This window comes from Cyprinus carpio, chromosome B3, assembly GCF_018340385.1.
Source record: "Cyprinus carpio isolate SPL01 chromosome B3, ASM1834038v1, whole genome shotgun sequence".
Taxonomy (NCBI): Eukaryota; Metazoa; Chordata; class Actinopteri; order Cypriniformes; family Cyprinidae; genus Cyprinus; species Cyprinus carpio.
The window spans coordinates 23,570,812-23,594,809 of NC_056599.1; the positions used below are offsets into that span (position 1 = coordinate 23,570,812).

General features: G+C 38.4%; 1 protein-coding gene across 1 annotated transcript in view; it reads left to right on the forward strand.

Moving 5' to 3' along the window:
- The first annotated feature begins 15,066 nt into the window (after window positions 1–15,066).
- LOC109080630 (synaptotagmin-C-like) overlaps window positions 15,067–23,998 on the forward strand; it is a 41,560-nt gene continuing 32,628 nt past the window's right edge. Inside the window, exons 1-3 of the mRNA XM_042720313.1 lie at window positions 15,067–15,303; window positions 22,826–23,189; window positions 23,329–23,724. Of these exons, the coding sequence (XP_042576247.1) occupies window positions 23,577–23,724 (148 nt within the window). The 5' untranslated portion in view covers window positions 15,067–15,303; window positions 22,826–23,189; window positions 23,329–23,576. The remainder of the gene's footprint in view (window positions 15,304–22,825; window positions 23,190–23,328; window positions 23,725–23,998) is intronic.

A 23,998-nucleotide genomic window follows, 5' to 3' on the forward strand; every position in this document is an offset into this window, starting at 1 on the left:
GCAAATTTGTGACTTATAAAGCACACATTGAAGGCTGGGAAAATACTGATTGGTTACCTCCCCCAAAAATGAACATCCTGTGAATCACTATTATACTCTCTCATGTCTTTGGAAACCTTAAACTCTGACCATATTGGATTTTTATGTTTTTGTTGCTATCCACTTTTGTTGGAGTGGAGCAGATTGGATTTTTTTGCTAAATAAAATAGTTTATGTTCCACTGAACAAAAAAGGCAATCAGGTTTTGCACAACATGAAAGTGTGTAAATGATGACAAGATGTATATTTCATTTCTGAGCATTTCTCACCAGATATAGATGAATTGTCACAATTTTGTAGAAAGGATTGGGGCAAAGTTCCTTTTGACCTCTGTTCCTCTGACCAGCAATTACAAGAAACATTTTGTGGAGGTTATTGAGGGTGAACCACTTATTAAATTGAAGGGTTCACAACCTTTTTTCCACCATGCACTATAAATGCACTTAACTTATTTAATAATAAATTGAAAATGGTTCATTTTGTGTGTTGTATTTAAGCAAACTGTCTATTTTATGATCTATCCAAGGGTTCACAGTTTTTCTTGTAACTGTATCCTGTGCTCATGGGCACAGTGATGATGTTCTGGTATCTCATATCTCATCCACTACCATCTCTAAAGCTCCTAAGTGTCCTTAACCTGGTATTGAAACTATTAGCACTGTTAGACTACCAGCAATACCTCCAGATCTCTTAAATAACTAGATATGTATCTAAAAGCCTGTGAGTTGAGGAAGGTTTGGTATGGGACTATCCTCGTTGTTATCCTCCGTTTTCCCCATACTTTCAGAAATGGAGTCCATTAACTCCATGTGTTAAGGAGCTTATTGTGTCACATCATATAAAATCTGTGACAGAAAGAAGTGGAGCTTCAAGTCATCCTTCACACTAACAGAGTGAGTGGGAGAGACAGCAAGAAAATGTGTGTGTACTGGGTCAGTTAAGGGAAATGAAGAGACTAATGCTGGCTTCATTTGTCTGCTCAATTCTTTAATGCACAAAATTATGAGTAATCAAGAAAATGGTTATCCTAGCTTTTTAATTAGCCTAATTATATAAAGAGTTTGCTTGGCCGCAGAGAAGAGGGACTTAATGTAGTGTTTGTGTGTGTGTGTGTGTGTGTGTGTGTGTGTGTGTGTGCAATATTCTGAGACAAGCTGAAGGCTTAGATGGGCAGTCCGCTCTGAAGAATATGTGAGAGTGTTTGTATGTGTGAATGTATAGGGAAAACTGGAGCTACATAGCACTCTTTTTAATTATTTCTCAGGGTAGATTTATTTTAAAAGAGTTCTGTGTAGGCACATACCTTAATGTCTTGGCTAGAAAAAGCTATTCCACATTTCAGCTGTCATTGCACCAGATAAAAAAGATACAGTTCATTGAACCATGCCATTCAGAAATGAAATGAGAATACCCTTTAATTTCCGATTCATTTAAACTGAATTTAAATTAAGGTAGCAAACAGAATGCAAAGCTGCAATGCATATTTGAATGTAAGAAAATAGATTTTAAAATGTATAACTGTAATTTAACTAGATATAACTAATGACTACTTAACTAGAAAAGCAATATTTGTAAAGATAAACTTGCTTTTCTAGTTGTATAGTTCGACAGCCTACTCTTAAAGTTTTTCAAAGACTCTCCAAGGATCACATCTGGAGAATTGCAATGACTTGTTGACTCTTGGGCTCAGAAAGCCTAAACAACAACAACAACAACAACAACAAAAAAGTCAAGCAGCCCCTTCATTACAACATGTTGTTTGGGAGAATTTCAAGAAAAAAAATCCTCCTTGCTCATATCAAAACAAACTGAAGCATGTTCAGTTGTCAGACACGACTGTAACTTCAAACGGGACTGGCTTCTATGGTCAGATGAAATAATAATAAAAAACAAAAATAGCTTTTTGGCAGCCAACCCAACAGATGGGTTTAGTACAAACAGGGATAAAAAGGACCCCATGACCGTGGTTAAATATACTGCTGGATCTTTAATGTCATAGGCCTATTTTTCTGCCAGAGGTCCTGGACATCTTGTTTAGACACATGGCATCATGGATTCTATAAAATACCAACAGATAAAAAATCTAAACCTGACTGCCTCTGTAAGACATTTTATAATGGACCATGTTTGGATTTTCCATCATGATAATAATCCAAAACAAACATCAAACTCAACAGAAAAATGTGTCACTGAGCACAAAATGAAGCTTGTGCCATGGCCGTTCCAGTTCCCTGACCTGAACCCTATAGAAAATGCCTGAGGTGAACTAAAGAGAAGAAGCAGCATCATGTAGCTGTGAATCTGAAGAATCTGGAGAGATTCTGTATAAAGGAATGCTCTCTGATCTCTTGTCATGTGTTCTCCAAACTCATCAGGCATTATAGGAGAAAACTCAAGAGCTGTTATCTTGGGGAAAGGATGTTGCAATAATTGGGTGCCAATAATTGTGGCCAAAGTGACTAGAGAAAAACATTTATTAAATGAGACCCCCACTTTCCATTGTCTTACTTCAATGATAGATTTTTTGGAATGAAAGATCAAAAGGATAAAAGATAAAGTTTTTTCACAGCCACCTTTGCTCAAATTTACCAAGGGTTCCAAGGGCACTGTATATTTAAAACACTTGTGACAACTTGCCCCACCTCTCTGTTAGAAAAGTAGCCCTGCATTCCCTTATAATTATGGTTGTACACCCTTAGACAGTCATCAGTTCAATCTCTCGGAGTGACCAGTCTCAGGTAGCAGCAGGAGGGGGAAGGGCCAAGAGAAAGAGAGACAGAGAGAGAGAGAGAGAGAGAGAGAGAGTGAGCGAGAGAGAGAGAGCCTCCATTAGCAGAGAGCTGGAGCGCTGTAGAGGTTAATCATTACTTCAGCATCACTTCTTCAGCTGAGAGCCAGATGGCGGAGTGGAACCCTCACAGAGACAGAGCAAGAACCGAAAGTAGCAACCCCTGCTGGACTTCACGTACACAAACACACATAGACCCGCTTGTCTCCAGATTTCTGCTCCTCCACAGTGTGACTGTTCTGCCTGAGCGGCTCCCCAGCGCCGGGCACAACGGCTGAGTGAGCATGTAGCTTATTTGCCACAGTGATGGCTCTGTTTCCACAATTCCAACATGTTAAGGGAGGTATCATGCACATGGGTTACACATTGACTGACCAACAGCACTCAGAGTGCTTGTATTCAGGCGGCCCTCAGGGCTTGTTGTTTACGGACAGAGATAAACACTCAAGCGCTTTGTTAGGTTTCCAGAAGTTTCTGTCTGTAATAATTACTTCTTCCCTCGTTCTCCCCTAAAGCCCAACCATCTCCTGTCACTGTGCTCTATCCCTCATCAGTATTTCTGTCTTTTCCCCATCCTCTCAGTCACAGTCTAATGGTCATGCTTAATTGGCAGCTGTCTAATTGCTTCTCATTAGCTTGTGAAACCAAACATCCCTGACACAACAAATAAACAAAGCCTTTTTTCATTTGCTTCATTTTTTTCCCCAATTCCTTCAGGTCCCACACCACCCTGTCACCCCCCCCCCCACCCCCTCCTCCTCCTCCTTGAGATTTTTCTCAAAATGTTTGTCTTTTATCTCCTTCGTTTTTATCTGTTTCTCTCACAACTAGGTTCAACCGAACTCTCTTCTCTGCATTTCTCAGGATATGTCTTAATATGGACATTTTTAGAAATGTCCCATTGTCAAAATTGTTCCAGTTCACTGAAATTAAAATTCCCAGAATGCACCTGGAGGGAGATTGAAGAGGAAATACAATTCCCAGGTGAGTAGCTATCTTTGTAGGGATGCGTGATGTGTGCTGATGACGTAAAACAGTCAGTTAGTGCTGTCAATCGTGACCAAAGTCTTGACAACTATGTTGCACAGTCAAGATAGACAGTGTCATAGCTCGACTTTTTCACAAAGGTAACACAGTCTGATAAGGAGCAGCCATAAAGGATAGAAATAGACTCCCACATCATCAGAGAATGAGCAGAAATGATATTTCATCCTGTATGTGCATGCAAAGGAAACGAACCTGCAAACTTTCTATACAAGTGTTACACAAGAATTTGATTTGCTCGATTAAAAGAGCAGATCATATGAAAACCCCCCACACATCTTTTGATTTATTTGTTCATTTATGTATTCTGCAGTCTTCTATGTATTATATTGCTATAATATCTGAATGTCATTATGTTTATATTCGGTTTTGAATTAAAAAAAAAAAAAAAAAAAAAAAAGCAGATGTGGTGTTTTGTTTATTAGGTTAATGTTAGCTAAAAGGAATGATTGACATGAAAGGTTGACAATCATAAGCTTTATATCCAGTCCTTCCGAAATCAATCTAATATGCTGAGCTGGTGCTCAAGAAACATTTCTTATTAGCTGTCAATGGTGAAAACAGTTGTGCTGATAATATTTTTTTAAAACTTTGATATATTATTTCAGGATTCTTTGATGAATAAAAAAAGAACAGCATTTATTTGAAATCGAAAACTTATTTAATTATAAACGTCTTTACTGTCACTTTTGATCAATTTAATACATCCATGATAAATAAATATATTAATAAATAAAAAAAATAAATAAAAAAAGTTCACCAAACTTTTGCACAGTAAATATTTATTTGTTTGTCTATTCATTTATGCATGCATGCTTTATGTGCCGTGCTTTAGCTGTTTGAACAGTTTGCACATCTATCCTCTTAGAAAAATCACATCTTTAATTTCATTTCCTTTAAAGCACCACCATACACAATCAGATGGAAATGTCATGATAAAAATAGTCTAGTTTAATAGACCCCTTCATTCTGTTCCATTTTGTCTGGCTGTTTTTGAACATGTGTCTTATGATTAAGAGTTGAGTCACTTAACTGACTAGTCTATTTTGAAAAGATGATAGTTTGGCCTATCCTTACTTGATAGCATGCAAATTTGTGTTCACAATCTACTGATTCACAACATATGCAACTAGTGATTAGAATGGACAATGGCGTTTGAGTGTCTGGTAACCTGTGTCACCTTTAAAGGTGACATTTCATGAAAATCTGATTACCAGGTTTTAAGTGCTATAATCAGGTCCCCGGTGCATCCACCAACCAAGGAAACTTGAAAAAGATTAACCCAGTAACTTTGGTTTGGTAAGCCTTTTTTGCAAGAGTCTGAGAAAAGGAGCGTGTATGATTTTGCTCCCTTGGTGACGTGGCAAATTGATCTCATTATAATATTACCGCCCCTTAATCTGTAAGTGTCCACCCACGGTGCATCATTTTGATTCTGCATGCAACAAGGGTGTACCAATTCTAATGCCATAGAGAAAGTTTGAGCAAAACATGCTAACTGTTCTGTCTTCGGCAGCACAGACGAGCACAGAACACTATTATAGACCCATTCTCAGAGGAGACAACAGAGCAGTGGATTTATTGATTTATTTATGGTATATTGCTGCTGCCACATAGATCTAAAACCTTCACAGACATAACCGACTGTTTCTGTAACTCATGTGTGTTTTTAACATAAACTTGTGTGTGAATAAGAACTTAGTTTAGTACTCACATGCTGTGACAGCCGCTTTCTGTCCATGTGCTTCAGATGTGTGCACTCAGAAAACCCTATATCAGAAGCTTAAACTAATATGCTTTAAAACACATGATTTCAGTGTGATAAACATGATAAACAGAACCAAAACAGATGTTTTAGCTGGTCCGAGCTGTAATGACGCAGCTCTATTCTGGAAAAGGGGGCGGGGAGCAGCAGCTCATTTGCATTTAAAGAGACAGGCTAGAAAAACAGCGTGTTTCTGCTTCCAATCAAAATAGGCATTTTCAAAATGATATAATAAATGATCTGTGGGGTATTTTGAGCTGAAACTTTACAGACACATTCTGGGGACACCAGAGACTTATATTACATAATGTAAAAAGGGGCATAATATGTCACCTTTAAATCTATCCTCCATGTGCTTTCATACCCATACAGAGAACTCCCGATTCTAATTCCCCTCTCTGTGCAGAGTGCTTTAGCGGCCTGCTGGCCAACTCCATACAGTCAGCAATGCATCAAGCTTTAAAATGGACATCTGAACAGCAGAGCAGTTTAGCCAGAGCAGCGTGATATATAGAGCCCCTTGTTTCAGTGGTGAAAAACATCAGCCCATGTGAACGCAGACGCCTCCCTATATGCCACCACTCTGCCTTTGCCACAGCGTGTCCCTGGGGTGTGAGAAATGTGTGAACAACAGTATTTGCTTTGAAGAGAGACGCTGAAGAGATGACTGCTTCGGGTGAAGTGCACTCGCTGTTTTTTTCAGCCACTCTATCACTCCCATGCAAACAGTCACACACGAAGTATGCCAGAGGATTGAATATTCATCACTTTTCTCTTTAGCTTAAAAGGAAAGGGACATGATCCTGCCAAATAAGTCTGAGGGACGCTTTTTTTTTCTAACACAATATAATGTAACCAGACACAGCCATGACTTCTTTGCAACATAGGGTACATTCATGCTGTTATTTCATGCTCTTTAATTGAACAGTTGCATTCAGTTTACACTTGGCCAAAAACTGACCCAGATAGAAGCTTACTATCCCTGGGCTATATGCTAAATTCTGCAGCAAACTTTACAGTTCAACACTCTCTTTGCTCCATATAGCAATCAGCATTTACTGTAAGATTTGCAGTTACTCTGTTCATGACAGATGTCTCAATCATGCTGTTTGAATGTGGTTTACGGTGTTTCCAGACCTCCATACAGTGATGATGTTGAGGATGCTAATGCCAGGCAGCAACATTTTTAGTCAAGTAGGGCAAATAGTTTCATGGTATCTTCATTAATGCCTCTCGTTCATGATTGTTGATTGGTGTGTCGTTTTTTTGTGTTATTATTTTCTTGATGGTGATGGTGAAGTTGGGGTTTAAAGCTGGGCTAAGTGATTTCTGGAAGCCAATGTTGATTTTTCAAGTCCCCAAAACAAACACGCCCCTACCCCAAAAGGGTCTAACCCCTATTTTGATAGCTCCGCCCCACACATACATACTCAACCCAGGCAACAATTATGACGGAATCTCCTGTGTCAGCCGGCCGAGGGTATGATGTCATCAGTAAGTGAAAGCAATGTGTGTTACTATGGTAATATAGGTCGAATGTGTTTTGGTAGTACTGTGTGTGTTTTTTTTTTAATGTGCATTTGTGGTTTAACAGCATATATTAATTCTGTGAAACAAAGCAAAACCATGTTACTCACCTATCAAGAAGAAACAAAGCAACCTCGGCATCCGATCGCAGGCCTTCCTGCCCCTTGAGTTCTCACCAGCGCTGGAAAGCTGATCCAATATTTACACGGGTCCTACTTCTTGCCTTATTGTAAGCCTTCTTTTGTGCCGCAGATGTTTTCCTCTTTTGATTTTTATTCCTCCATCTCTATCTATCTGTCGCTCGGCTTGGCTAATGTCCGTCCTGTGCACTGAGCACTTTCTCGTCCCCATCATGAGTAGATGAGTAGCCCCTTACTGCTAGCCCTTAACCCTAGATGAGTAGCCCCTTATGCTAGCCCCTTAACCCCATCATGAGTAGATGAGTAGCCCCTTACTGCTGATTGGCTACAAGTTTGTTTTGGTACTTAGCCCGACTCAGTTTTCTAAAGCGTTTTTGAAAAAATACATACCCCACCTTTAAAAGGCAACTAATGTTCAGCAATATTTTCTATTTAGCTGCACTGACACTATATCAACTGAACTTTGGAAGTGAATTTAGCCAAATAATGACACTATCTTTGCAACACTGCAAACACTGTTATCAATCTGAAGTTAATCAAAACTAACAATGAAATAGTGACTTATTGAGCTTGTTTCATAATTTAAAAACTTTGTAAAATTGACACGTTTGTTGAACTGGATTGACACAACACAGAAGTAAATTGAGCTGAATTATGATACTGTTGTCTTCTGTAGAGCTGCTTTACAGCTGAATTTGAATTTGTTAAATTATTGACAAATTTAAAACAGTAACACTGGTTTATAATGCTGGTTTGTTTGGATCTGTATTTATTGCTTAATTTAAATTTTGTTTATTTGTGTTAAAGTATTGTTTTTTTTTTTTTGTGTGTGTGTGTGTGTGTGTGTGTGTGCGCGTGTGCTACATCCCTCATGTGCATGAAATACAATTAATCCTGCAAATTTTTATACAGCAATTTTAGCCACCACACACATTTTCCCAGTTTGAGTTGTATTAAATTAATGTTGGAATGTCTGTATAAAAATTATATATACAGTATAAGTTTGTTTAAAAATGCAGGACTTGGAAGCCTCAGAGAAGCCGTGAAGCCATCTGAGATGAGTGAAGATTACTTATGTGGCCTAAACAACTACATATATTTAAACTTGAGTATGTTGCATCTTATTCCACTCAAACCACATCTGTTGAATCTATCTCAGTACATCTTTGAGGGCATTTACGTTTGATCTTTTTAATACTGGATAGCTGACCAATTAGTAAAAAGCATTTTCTGGCTAAATCTTTGTTTTTATATAACTTAGTTTATGCTTTGATGTCAATGTAGGTGATGCATTTGATGTATAATCTGGTGCAAACCTATTTTTAAAGCTTTTGCTTATTGATCTCTGTCATCCCACCAATAAGTCTGTTTGGTTGCAGTTTCAGACAGACACTATGTAATGAAGAAGAAGAATAAGAAAAAAAAAAGCCAGAAGCACCTCAGCACCCATCTGAAACTCAATATGGTGGAGATGTTTGGAATGAAGCATTAATATTTTATAGCAGACTGTAGTGAAAAAGACTGAACATAAATCTGTACCACATATTACGGTGGTGAGAAAGAGAAAAAAAAAATGTGGGTGAGCCTGAAGAGTGGAAAACTGAGAGTCACAGTTATGGTGTAAGAAAGAGTAGGGGAATGAGTCGAGAAGACAGAAAGATGAAAGTTACTGCAAGGAAAGTAAAAAATAAAAGAGGAAAGGGAACGAGAGATGTGGGCGACTCACTTAGAGATGGTTGTCATGGTAACAAAATAAAATGGAGAACTCAAAAAGGAGCAATCCAGTGAAAGAGGGCAGACAAACTGTTGCGGATGAGAGAGGGTGAACTTGGGCACTGAGGCTTGAGACATTATCAGTATTTTCCACGGTGCGCCACCTTGCTGTACCTCTCAAGTCTGGTGAGAGATTTTGCAGACAGAGAGTCAGGAGTCAAAATAGATAAAAATAAGGTCAAACGTCACTTTAGATGGCTCTTCACGCTTAACGTGATTCACACAAGTAGGGCATGTTGTTGGATCAACATCACCCATTTCTTGCTCTCTGATTTTAGAGGTAGTGTTGTGGCTGTATTGGTTGACAGTAATCTTGTTCCATTAGCAACAAAGGATGTTGATCCAGGAATAGTGATGGGGATTATGGGAATTTACACCATTCCAGTTACTTAACGATTCCATTATAGATTTGTTTACTATGTAAAGAAGGCTGATTCAGTCAGTGAATGAGTCGTTTGGCTTATATATATATATATATATATATATATTATATATATATATATACTTATATATATATATATATATATATATTGAATAAAGGACCGTTCACACCAAGAACGATAACTTTAAAGATAACTATAAAGATAATGATATTAGCGTCCACACCAGCGAACAATATCGTCTGTTTATTCTAAGCGTACGCTCGTCTGCTGCTTAAAACTCTTCAGCTTGTGATAGCAGGATGGATTCTGATTGGGTGTCAATGATTTTATCGTTCATCAGCTGGAAAAAATCGTTCTGGGAGTGATTCCAATAATATCGTTTCTCTGTGCCTTTACTGTTATAGTTGTGGCGTGGACCCTGCTATTCTTTAAATGTTATCTTTATAGTTATTGTGCTTGGTGTGAACAGGCCTTAACTTATTAAAAAAGAACTGACTTAAAAGAGTAAGCCAATTCAGACAGTGAATGATTCATTAGACTGATTAATATGAGTACCTCATACCTCTAGATTCCAGGGTGGATTATTTAAGTCTTTTTGGCCAATTAATTAAAAAGAACAGACTCAAAATAATCTGTGACTCTCTGAAGTCTGTTTTTTTAATTTTAATTTTATTTATTTTTTATATAAATTGACCTAAAAGACTGAATCATTTAAAGGCACAATATGTGAGTTTTTTATTAAAATATCCAAAAACCACTAGAAAGTGTTATATATTTTGCTGACTTGTGTACTTATAATATCCCAAATTTTTCGAAGAATGTTTAAATCCAGAGAAATAAGCAATTTTAACTAGTGACATGTGTCCATAAGTCATTGTGTCGCCTGCCAATGACATCATAACCCCTTGATTAACAGTTTTGTTTTGTAGAAAACGCTTTATGTTATGCATTTTAATAGACCGGTGACGACTGCACAGTAGCATTATAACAGAACTTTCAAATGTATCTATTATGATAAAACAGCACTGTTTTACCCCATACTCAAGCGGTCGACTGTGGCATAATAAAAGCTCCGCTGCTTTTGAGCCGTGTGTCATGCTCGTTCAGCGGCCTCGTTTCTACGTTAATAAATCATTAGCTCATCCATGAACATAATTTCTTCCCAAGTCCCATCGGATTGCATCGGCTGTGGGGATGAAGACCAAACTCCACACTCAGTCAGGGGGTCATCAAACTACGCTATTGTTCTTTGTTTATTTTGAATACGGTTCCTCCAGCTGCGAAAAATTACATATTGTACCTTTAACACACAAAGACATATTCTGTCAGTGAATGAGTTATTAGACAGGTTCATATATAAATTCTTAATAACTCATTATAACTAATTTAAAAGAACCGGACTTAAAGGGGTCGTATGATTTTGCTTAAAAGAACATTATATTTGGTGTAATGAAATGTGTTTGTGTGGTTTAAGGTTCAAAAAACACATTATTTTCCACGTACTGTACATTATTGTTTCCCCTTATGCCCTGCCTTCTGAAACTCGTCGATTTTTACAAAGCTATTCGTTCTGAAAAGTGAGGTGTGCTGTGATTGGCCAGCTATCCAGTGCGTTGTGATTGGCTGAATGCCTCAAGCTTCTGATGGAAATGTTACGCCCCTTACTATACTGAGCGCCAAGAGAAAAACATTAAAACCCAATATAAACGAGGCATTTGTTGCATCCAGTGGGGACATAATTACTGATTATAATGACTTATATTGTCTTTTTATGCATTGCGTTGCATATTGCGCCCGGAAACATAAAACCATGTTTGTATTTGTGATCAGAGAAACGACAAACGCTACTATACAAAGCGCTACTATACACGGCTCAAAACTCGCATTTGAATCATCAGTGGCAAATCCTTTAAATATGAAAACGTACTTACAGGCTGTGTGTAAGAAGCAAAGTTGGAATTGCCCCACTTTATAGAAACAGACAGCATTGTAGGCTACTCTCTCAGGAAACAGTCCTCCATAAAATGTGCTGCACACATCTGAATATTTGGGTTGAACTATTCTGGAACAGTGTTGTAGATACAACTTAACCACTGATTTCTAGTGTCCTCTTTTGGAAAGCCAAAGTAGTTTCACTTCACAACGAAACACACAGCATCTCCACAACATGGCGCCGGTGGCAACAGTGAGAATAAAAGTTACACCATCTTTCTTTGCATGAACATTTGGGCGGCGTTATGCAAATCTTCCCACATCATGATGTAGACATGTGGGGGAATGCTAGAACGAGCCGTTTTAGGTAGAAGTGGTTTGACTCAACTTTTATACAGAATATCTCTTTGGATTTGAGACTTTAGTCTTTGCAACTTTACAGATCTTCTTTATGCACCAAGAGCTTGTAACACTCCAAAGAGAAAGGAAAAATTGAAATCGCATCATATGACCCCTTTAAAAGAGTCACTTAAAAGGCATTACCAGTTCATATAATGAATGAGTCATTAGATTGATTCATAAGTTGTTAATATGAAGAAGTCATGTGTCTAAGACTGATTTGAGTCTCTTTTGAACAAGTAAGTCAATTATTTGCAATTAATACAATTAATTGAAAAATGTACTAAAAAAAAACATTACTGGGTGGAGTCATATTTCTTTCATACTTGAAGGCGGATTCATGCAATAAATGAATCGTTAGATTTTATATATGTATTTATGAAATTATTTGGTGTATTGTTTCATTCATTAAAATGTAATGGATTAAGTGATTTTTTTTATTCATTCATTAAAATGAAAGTTATTCACTGGTGAATCATATTACATTGGTTGAGCAGCATTGGTGGAAGAATGTAGACACTGAAAAACAGTTGGAACAGAATGTCATGACAGTCTTTTGGTTCCAGGATTTTTGTACCTGTGTCTGAATAAGAATATCCAGGAACACTTCCTACTTGTGTAAATCACATTGTACAGCTCTTCAGGGGCTCATTATTTTGGGCAACACCTCGATTACTGAAAACCTCTCCACAGCTGAATCGTAGCATTTCCTCTGCCTGAATTGAGTGTCCAAGAATATGTACATCTCTGTGTGCATGAGTAAATATAATTTCCTGGTAGGAAACAGGAGCAGTGCCAGTACATGTTCCCTCATTGACACAAACTCAGTAAGGACAGCGGCTGCCGCCTGAGGCCAAGCTTTTAGTTTCCTCTCTCTCTACCCTTTTTTGTCTCAGATCTCCTCTTCTCTCTAACCTGCCTCTCTCTCTTTTAGTCTGTCTTTAAGTCTGCCCTCTCCCTCCCTCTTTTTCTCTCGATAGCCTTGCTGCTGTGCTCTCTCACTCTCTCTGCCCTGTCCTCTCCTGTTGTCTCCCTCTGTCTCTCAGTGTGCACTGTTCTGACAGTTAGCAGAGGCAGCTGTTTACACTCATTTATGCCCCAATCATCGTGCTCTGTGCTTTAGGCTACTTCTCTACGTGCCTTTTATTTCAACAGAATCCTCATCAATACACTATACAATAGAGCATAAATCATCAGGAGGCATTCATGTTTCTGAAACAGCTTGATTATCTGGATTCATAATGACAGATAAACAGTCACTATAACAGCTGCTACTATTGTATAAAAAGGGTTCTGCACTTCTGAATTGACGATTTGCAGTTCTAAATAGTGTCAGAATGAAGGATTTCATGGCACAGGCGTCCTGTGCTTCTCACTGTATGAATTTTCAGTGCAGCTGTACATGTGTGAGATCCATTCATCATCTCATTGATGACGGAATATGACCAGTATGTTCAAGCACAACTGATCGGCTTTCCCGATAACTTTAATAATATCCAATTAGTAGTGCACTGTATGGGCATTTGTATTCATTGTGTGTTGACAGATGCTCATATTTCTTCATTAGTAGGATTATACAGTAGCACCTGTAGTAATGATTATTCGTAGTGTCTATAGTATAGTAGGTTTATGAATTTGATGGTGTGTTTATGAAGAGTGATTTGCATATATGCTCAGGTTATGCTGTACCTAAACTAATTTTGATCAGATTGTAAAAGTGCCCTTGGCTATAAGTTGTATATATTAATAACCACGTTTTTTATCCCATCTGAAATAATTACATAGGAACTGTTGTAGTATATAGTATATAGTATGGAGATTAGCCTGTCAGTCTAATTTATATAATACAGGGGTATTATATAAATTAGACTGACAGGATAATCTCATATCAGTGTGTAGATTATGGTTACCATGATTTCACCAAGTACAACATGTTCCTGGATCAACATCCTTGTTATACAGTGACTTTCATGGGGTTGACTATTTTAGAGAGAATAAGAATTTTAAACATCTACTAATGTATTATATTTTTTAGTGGGCCAGACCAGTCTTTCTAGGTTTTGCACAGTTAGTTAAACATATATCTAAAAGTCTTTCAAAACAAAACACTACAAAACATTTTGTGATATATTTGTGATTTACAGTTATGCAAACTGCTTACTGTTGTGTGGTTACCTGTCCAACTAGAATCAGACCAAGATTCAAGTTTCAAGATTCAAGATGAACGTTTTTCTTCTTTTTTTGCATTGTTTGACTGTTTTCCTGCCTTCAAGAAGTAAATGAATTGGGATAGTTTGTTTGTTGACATTGATAGTATGATATGATGGACTGGGGGGTGTGATGTAATTTGTTTCGCTATGTCCGTCAATCTTTTTCACAACATGAAGAGAAGGGCGGTGTAAGAATTGTTTGAAAAAAATGACCACACTCAATTAAAATGCGTAAGGACACCCTGCTGAAAATCAAACAAACAAAATAAATCACAGAAATTCTGCTGGTTTCCACTACAAATACCATTATGAACATTACAAACCACCAATGAAATAAAAACTATTAAAATATATTTTCCTGTAGTGTGTTTTGGGACATATTCCATTATGATTGAGTGGTTTTAACAAGCCACTAATAAAGATGACAAATTACCAGTAGTGACCCACAGGGACCATTACATTTTCCAACCCATTGTAGTAAAACATTTAGGCTACAAATTCTGTGATGGTTTCTATTGTTTTGTTGTTGTTGTTTTCAGAAGGGCATTACTGAAGAGCATAATTTATTTAGGCTTTCATTGTCTTTAATCCATTGAGTAATTAAATGAAGGAAAGACGGTTTGTTGTCATGTGTGGAGAAAACACTTAAAATGCTTAAACATTCCTTCTGGAGCCTCTTAGATGTGTAGACTCAAATTCTCATACAATTTGCTTAAATTGGGAATGAATCGGTTGAGTGAATGATTCAGTGAGTGACTCGCTCAAACAACAAGACTGATGGTATCGCCACCTACTGGCTCAGATATGCAACCTGCAAAAAAGTGTGGCTGAACTATTGAACGAATCTTTTTTTATTGAATGCAATAAGATTCGCGACACTGGGGTCAATCAGATTCTCCACGTCATAATCTATAATGTTATGTTAACTGAAACATTTAAAGACCTTGTTGAAACCTATATAATTGTATGAAAAATAATAACTTTTTGATAAAAGTAGAGGAGGTCTCTCCCCTCTGCCCAGTATTCTCTCTCTCTCTCTCTCTCTCTCTCTCTCTCTATACATCAGTATGTGTTTAGCACTGCACGCGCACTGGAGCCCATGAGCGGAGACGAGGCTCGTTTAGTATTCAGTGCACAAGGCGAAGGAGGGAGAAAGGAGGGAGGGCAGAGAGTGAAATAGAGAGAAAAAACGAGGCTGTGAAGACAGGCGAAAACACAGAAAGAGAGAAGGAAGAGTGGAGCGGAGCGGAGAGACACATCCTCTGTCCCTCTCGGTCTACCCTTTGGCATCCGTCTGTCCCAGGTGCGGTATTTCAGCCTTTATCTGTCTTTGGGTGTGCGCGGCGGATGTTATGGTGCTGCTGTTGTAAAGCGTCGCATGAGAAAATTAATATTTGGATGAATGTGAGCTCGGAAGTCGTTCCGTTCGAGATCTGCATTGCTTGAAACGGCACAGACTCTCTACGGATTGTTGTGTTCAGGTTATCCATGATAGCTATATCTGTCTATTTGTGCGCCCGTGTTGTGGAGGTCTGCACGTCTGTCCGGTATCGTCGTGCAAAAACCTCTCAGCTGCTTCAGTAATCTTCATTTATCTACTGCAAAATCATGCATGCATGAATATGTGCTGAGCATCGTGACCTCGCATTTTCAGATGAGCATATATGTGTGTGCAACAATGTATAGAGGGATTATCAGTCACTTAGACTCTGCCACTTATGTAATGCTGTTCTTAACTTCCATATTTCCTGCTCTACATGCTTAATCTGCATATCCATATGAAATTCAAGAGGAAACGATGTGAAATGTACATATGAGGCTGCTTTCCTCCTCTTCAACCCCTTATCAGTGTTCCTTCTCCTTCAAACCCCACCCCTCCCCACAGTCTTCAAAGGCAGGCTTACATGGACTTCTATCAGGCACAGGACCATAATTATGCAAATATTAATACATCCATATGGAACCATCACAGGAATCCTCTCCTTCGCTCACTGACAGCATATAACAGCATTGGTAAAAGCCATATGAGGGGGCGATTAATTCCCCCCACAATGTGACGGAGCGGGTGATGACGCTGCCGAGAGCTTCCCTCTACGCTCTTTCTGTGTGGGAGCTGAATCTTAAGGGCTGGCACACAGCGTCACCAGTATCCCAGGGTTCCTTGCATCGCTCACTGCTCTTTCTTTTGCCTGTGTTTTCCTGTGTGATGTTATAGATAATTTAGATACTCTGAGGGCCTGGACAGTGGAGCGGAGGAGAGAGAGGATGGGAGGGGAAAAGCAGGCCCACATGAAATCAGCACATTTCCTCGGAACTGGGACGCTTGTCATTCATATAATTCTAGAAACTTCCCAGCTCCCTTGCGTATTTGTTTATTAATTACTTGGGCTAATTTGATTATGCTTTCAGCTAGTGCTTCTCACATTCTCCACAGAATTTCTTGAAATCCGCACTGAAAAAGTCTGTAGATTCTATCTGGGCCTAAGGGTAACTTGAAGCAGATTTTCACCTCAAAATCCATTTCCCACCATTTTGTACAGGTTTGACTGGTTTTGAATAGGAGTGAACTCCTTTGAGATGCTGAAAACAATGTTGCAACATGCTTTATGCTACCTCAGCTTGCAGCCACAAGCTGCAAAGGCCCAAAGTATCTTTTTTACAGTGATATGTAATATCACCCCTGTCTTTGGCCAGCGGCGGAGGTCCGGTTGTGTAGATGACAGCAGTCGATGGCAGGGCGGTGTTGATGTGTGTTTAGTGGCCAGTGAGTTGGCCGGACACTGGAGACGATGGAGAAAGTGTCCAGGAACTCACAGTATCATGACAGATATGAGCAAGACGATGAGATGACGCAGTGATCTGGCTGAGTGTTCGTATCCAGAGGTTGTGACCGCGCTGAAGGCCGTTTAGCCTGGTTTCCTCTTCAAGCGCATGAGATCAGGGAGCGGAATGGTACCAGGTCGACAAAAGAGGTAGGAAGGGTGAGAAGAGCAAGAGAGCGATGGCTTTAGGAGAGAGGGAGGGAGATGAAGAGAAATTGCTACACAAGTCTACTAAAACAGCGTTGTTATCATTTATTCATTCATTCCCACTTTGCAGGAAGTCTGGAAACATTTTGCTTTGAAGCCAGAGGGGTAAAGAAAATTACTGTTATCTTCCGACAGGTTTTTTTATTTTTTATTTTTTTTTAAAAAGCAACAGCCTTACAGAAAACAAAAGCAGATTAGACTCCCGATGACATTGCAGATAAGACCACAGGACTGGAGGTGATACAGTGAGTGTGAGAAAGAAAGGAAACGTAAAAAGGAGAGAGAGAAAACCACAACGGCTTCATTAAAAAATTACTCTAATATCCTATTGGTTATACTTAATGGATTTACATCCCTTGTCAATAGAAGTGTTCAAATTCATTGCCTCAGTAGAGAAGAAAAGGATTAGCCATCATTTTTCTTTTACAATTAGTCTCAGTCACATCTATCAATTTCAGGGGAATAAGGGAAGTTGTGAGGCAGGTTTCCATTGAGTAAAGAGGAAAGACTGGAAAACTTCAAAAGGGGTAGGCGATTGTGCAAACTACAATTGCTTGTAATGTGGAATGTGTCTCGTATTTGCCTTAAATGTACATTTGTGATTCTCAACTGATCTCAATGGTGCTTTAAGCCAAAGCATACAATACACATACACATCACTTTATATACTTAAGGGATTTGTTAGAAGGGTTAGAATATATAGCCTCAGAAGAGAAGATTATATATAATGTACCTTATATCTTGCATATCTTATATGCAAAATGAATAAATGTACACATTTAATTTTTTAAGTTCCATTTGGAGATTGATTACATAGATCAGAGAGATAGCGTTAGATAGTTAGCATCAGTGATAACTCTGATTTACATTAAACAGCAACTAAAACATTTATATATCTGTATATTTAAACACTAGATTTGAGACTGGAGAATGGCTCAAAGAGCAGTAATACTGTAGCAGACTGCCAAACAAAAAAGGAAGATACATTTTATTAGCTATAAAGTTTTATCAGTGTGCATCCTCATTAAAATGAAGCATAATGTGTATGGTTTGAGTTATGTGCATATATTTGATCAAGTGGATCTTATGCCAGATTCTTGGTGAGCAGAATGGAAGACCCTGCTTCCAGGCATGTTGAGATTTGTCATCTTTTGCAGATTTTATAGCAACTTAACCATTAGCCTACAAACCGGAAAACTTAAATAGGGCAGTGGACGTCGCCTGCGGAACAAAATGAATTACACCATTCTTCTTTGGCTTAAATAATTTCACCTCGGGGCCGAGGATGGAAGCTCAGACTCATCTGGTCTCTGCTGTAGAAACAGCCAGTGACCTGAGTGACTGCTGCTGATCTGTGGTGTTGACAGACAGCCCTTCTAAAAGATCTTGACTTAAGACACTGACAGTTATGTAGTGAATGCCAGGTGTCTTATGTATGAACAGTCAGCAACATTATCATTGTCAGTAACTTGCCTGACAACAAACATTTGTGAGTGCTGGCTGCAGTTATTTAGAGGTTATTAGGACCCGTTGTATTGTAGGATGGCCTCATTTGTCACGCTAGCTCATCCCTGCCAAAACGTCTGCAAATCCGCTTGAATGGATCAAACTGGTGGAAATAGACAGACTAATTACAAATTAAAAGATTCATCCACTCGGACATCATCGCTTTTAGTCACGTCCAAATTGATATAAATGTGAAATGATGATCTGTGTGCCATTTTTAGAGGACACTTGGCTTTTAAATGAAAGCTTGACGACCTTTAATACACTTTCAGCATTTTACAAGGATCTATTGACTGATTGATCAAAAAAGGTGATTAGTAATGATTGGCGATCTACAAAAACGTTAAACCATATTTGCTTTTTATACTTTATTATTTTTCATTCAATTTTGTTTTTTAATATTACTTTGTAATTTTAATTAAAACATTTATTTTAATAAATGAAGTATTTATTACAAATAAATTATAAATTCTAATGTAAATATTGTGCATTTGCTTGTTGGTAGTGAAATCCACACTACTTTGTTTTGTGATAAGGTGATTCAAACTGATTATGTTCATCTTCTGATTAAACAGAATTTACAAAGTGACATTTTAAAATTGTTTTTAGTTATAATCTGAAATATTTTTATTGATTTTATTTAGTGCTGTCTAATGATTAATCGCGATTATTTGCATACAAAATAAAAGTTTTTGTTTGCATAATATATGTGTGTGTTCTGTTTATATTTATCTATATATAAAAGTTTTTGTTTGCATTTCTGTTTATATTTATCTATATATTTTGTAAATATTTGCGTCTATATTTATATAATTTATATTATAAATAGATATATTTAATATATAAACATAACATATTTTTCTGAAATCTATACATGCATGTGTGTGTATTTATATATACGTAATAAATATACACAGCACACATACATGTATCATGTAAACGAAAACTTTTATTTTGGATGCGATTAATCGCGATTAATCGTTTGACAGCACTAATTTTATTTTTATTTTCTGTCATCGTCAAGTGCGCCTCTGAGAATCATCTCTTCTGCTTTGGATTCGCTTTCTGTTGTCCATCATTCAATGACACAGTGACCTGATCTAGTCTTTCTGCTTTCCGGTTGAAATTGGACGTCTGGGTGTTGTGCAGGTTGTCTAGACACGAAACAGAGCTGCAACCTTCAAATGTTTCCGTATGTAATGGCAATGCAATTATGGCTGTTTTGATGGATGTCACTGAACATTGACCTTTCTGGTTGTTTGTGTCCGTGTACATATCCATATAATCATTGCATTTTATTATAGGTTTTCATCTCGAGTGTGTGATTGGACAGGGCTTTTGTGGCCGTTATGACATGATTGGGCTGTGGCAATTCCGTCTGGCTTGCATGCGATTGGACAGTGACCATACAGGTTGCTGGGGTCCCTGTTGTGGGGTATTGCTTTTCCTGGAGATATTGATTGAGACCTGGGCAGCAGTCAATGGAATGTCTGAGACCGGTTTCATGTTCTGTTGTCTGCGTGTTTCATGTCGGTGTCACTTGCATGGATTTTACCACCACATTATTCTATTCCGGCTTTTTTCCATATGCACAGCCCATAATACCCCAGAGCGTCACTGTAGTTTTATTACAGCATATCACTTGTAAATGCCCGTCCTCTAGACATTTACATTTGCATCAAGATGCTTTTTCTGTCTGGACTCCAAGGCCACAAGCTATATGTCCTTCTGACTTTTTTTTCTTATCAAGCCTTATAGTTTATGTCTTGCTCCTGCTTTCTCTTTCAATGCCTGTTTCTTTCACCTGCTCTCCCCTCTCAGTTCCTCTCTAACTTTGTTCTCAATCGACCTGGTATTTCTGGACAGTGACACTGTAGTTCGCTGCCAGATGGCCATCTTTCAGATTGAGATATGCAGCATTTTTAAGTCAAGCTCAGACAGATTTACAGGCTGAACTGTGGTGAGGAGAGCAGACAAGAGTTTTTATGGGGGGGGGGATGGGGGGGGGGGGTTGAGCTAATCCGAGGCTCATTTTTACAATGGACCGAAGATCTGAGATAGACAGATAAATGGACCTCGATTTGTTTGGGTTTCCTTCCGATGACGCTCTGGACTGATAGACGGCTGGGGCACACTGATTAGGCAACTCCAAAGGAAGGTTTGAATGAGTGTGTGGGTGAACATCTTGACCTGAGTCCTGCCTCGAATGACTTATAGCTGTACTTAAGGCTTTGACTGACTGATTGATGAATTGGAGACGGATGGAAAAGACGCAGCTTGCTGCAGAGAAACCATCCACCTTACGATGAAAGATCAATGACATTTTACAGACCTAAAAAGCATGAAAGAATAGTCTATCAGAATGATAGATGTACGATCGGCTCAATAAGAGGAGGGGTCTCGTCAGAGAGAGAAACAGATTGGACTTCTGGCTTTGAAAAAACTCTCCGATGAAAGCAGACGATCGTTGAATTGATTCGCATATTGATAGATTCGCACACCTTCATGGGCTTGCACCGTTTTAGCTGACGCAGAGAGGGGATGAGGGGTGGAAAGAAACACTGAGACAAGGAGCGAAAGAGAAGGGAAATGAAAGGTGGAGCTTTGACCTGCTTTTGTGAGACAGAATGAGCACAGAACAAAGGAAGAATACTGAGAGATCTCATACTGACAAATTATACATACAGTACACGGTCCCTCAGCAGATGAACCCTACAACATTTTTCCTCGATGCCAACTGATTTGTGAAAACACAGATTTGTGACATATGTATTTTAGGTTTTTTGTCATTCATAAATCATAAAATTTTGATTATTGTAGAAAGAAAAAAAGAAAAATTACTGCAGTGTTTATGGTAAGACTGCATTAAAGTCCTCTTTATGGAAAAAGTGCTGGTAGCCGGACTCCTTAGTGTAGATCTGACCTTTATTCTAACCCATTAACGAAAAGCTTGGATTTACAAATTGATGAACTATGTCTAGTGCTGCGGTGTTGAAGTAATGAAATGTTGTGAATATTGGTCTACTTAATGTGAACCTAAAGTGGTTTTATCCTCTACATGAGGGTTCAAAGTTTGCCCATTCACAAGCATGAAAAAACAAGGTTTGTTTTCTTATTGTTTTCTATGCTCTTCGTCTGCAGTGTGCTGTGAGTGTGAGAACTGTTCTGTGTTGTGTGATTGTGTTGTGTCATGCCCCATTTTCACATTTGGTGTGGACAGACAAATTGCCTGTCACTAGAATCTTGTTGCATTGCACCCTGTTAGGACAGTGTTAACCTGAAGGTGAAGTGTGTCTACCGAACTACAATGGGAAAATGCGTTCTTTTTTTTTTTTTTTTTGCTGTTCTTTTTGGCAAGGATAATTTTTACTATAATTATAAAGTTCAGTGTCAGTAAAAAAAAAAAAAAAAAAACCTAATAATGGCTTAAAATTAAAAAATAAAGGCTGTCGAAACTTCGGCTTTGCCATCACACAATTAAACTGCATTACAAAATATATTAAAATAGAAACAGTTAGGCCTACTGTATTTCAAATTGTAATACTATATATATTTCGCAATATTACTTTTTTTGCTGCCTTTTTGATCAAATAAATGCATAAGAGACATAAATTGTATTGTCCCCAAACTTTTAAACAGTAATGTATGCTTCGTCTGCAGTACTTATTTGGAGACAGTTTAATAATTATAAAACTAATACCAGTTTAATATTTATAAACGGGTATTATTGGCACATCCAATGGTGTGATTCCAGGCTATCATTCAATCAGACCAATGGTCTGAAAACATGAATTATTTATACAGTTCTCTTTTGTAACACTAGTAGTGCAGAAATTACAGACTTTAAAAATACTAAATAGAATCGCAAAAAAAAAAGAAAAGAAAAAGAGACTACTGAATTATTGATCAAACATATAGCCCCGCCCAAACCTCACCCCATTGGTTGAGCCCAAGAGTCTCTTGCAGCTCAAATTAACATTACAAGTTTAGCATCGAAATTACATGTCACCTTTAATCTTCACATAATCATGCAACAACAGCTTGCAAGATAAACTTGTTTGTGGTTGACCACATCCTCGTTCCCGAGATGCACTGTACAAGGAGAGCTGTTTGTCTTTGAGAAGAAACAGATATCCAGAATGATTGGTTCTTCTCTGTATGCTGTTGAGCTCTGCGAGCTCAGCGGGTTGCCTTTATAATTTAACCATAATTTTACAGCAGTTTTTTTAATGATGTGTGCCTCATTTTCTCTCTCTCACACACACTCTCCCTCTCTTCCTCTCTTTTCAGGCAGCGTCAGAGCTCCTGTAGAACATTCCAGAAATACAGCCATGGACCACAATGAACAGTAAAGCTTGAATGGAAAAACAAAGAGAGAAGCCTAGTGGCAATAGACCATACATCTCAAATTCAACCCTGCCCTGATGCTGCTTTAAGGACTGAGCCTGCAAACACGTTCCTCTTCCCTGACTGATGATTTAACTGAGAGTAATAGCCCACGAAATCTAGGCTATGCTTTCTGAACAACAGACTTAAATATAGTCTCGCTGTTTATTCATTGAGCAAATTCTTAACATTTATGTGAACTGAATTGGTTTCAACCTTCTTCACCATGACAAGGACTCAGGGATGTCATTGTCATCCTTTATAACAAGTATGTGCACAAAAACATTTCGTGAGCGAAGCATAGTCAATTCAATAATGGATTTAACATAATAAATGCATGCATTGTCTTCTCCTCCCTTGCTCTCATTTATTCTTTTTCCCTCTCTCCTGTTTTTTTTTTTCCCCAGGAGCCTGTGTTATTATTGAAAAGAGTGATCGTGGCACACTTACCAATGGGTTTAGCAATCATTAAAGCTTTCAGTTAACTCTCGGCTCCTTGTCCTTCACAATCCAAAACAAGACCCTGTGTTTTTGGAATCGTCAGAAAGTGGACAGATACACCCTCTCCGCTCAGGCGCCGTCCAGTTGGTGCGGGCGGTGAGAGCTGAGGCGCGATTGGTTGAGTGTGAGGTGGGTGTGCGATGCGGATTGGAGGATGTCGGGGGACTGGGAAGACGACCTTTGTAAGAAGGCGTTGGTGCTGGTGGAGGAACTGTGCTTCCGGTCTGGAGGCTTGAGCCAGAGTGCCAGCTGTCAAGAGTTCAGCTACATGATGAGAGGACCGAACAGGCAGCTGAACACAGGTAAGAGTACAACACAACCTGGTGAAAGAATGGTTGGTCCAAAAATTAACATTCTGTCATCTTTTACTCACTTTATGTTGTTTCGAACCAGTTTGACGACTTATTTTGAACACAAAAGGAGCCATTGTGCCAGTAGCTCTCTTGTCCATGCAGTAGCAGTGAATGTGGACTGGAGCTTTTAAACTACAAAAGGCATCATGAAAGTGGTCCATATGACTTCTATTCTAAGTCTTCTGAAGTTTCTTACAGGTTTGGAATGACAGGAGGGCGAGTC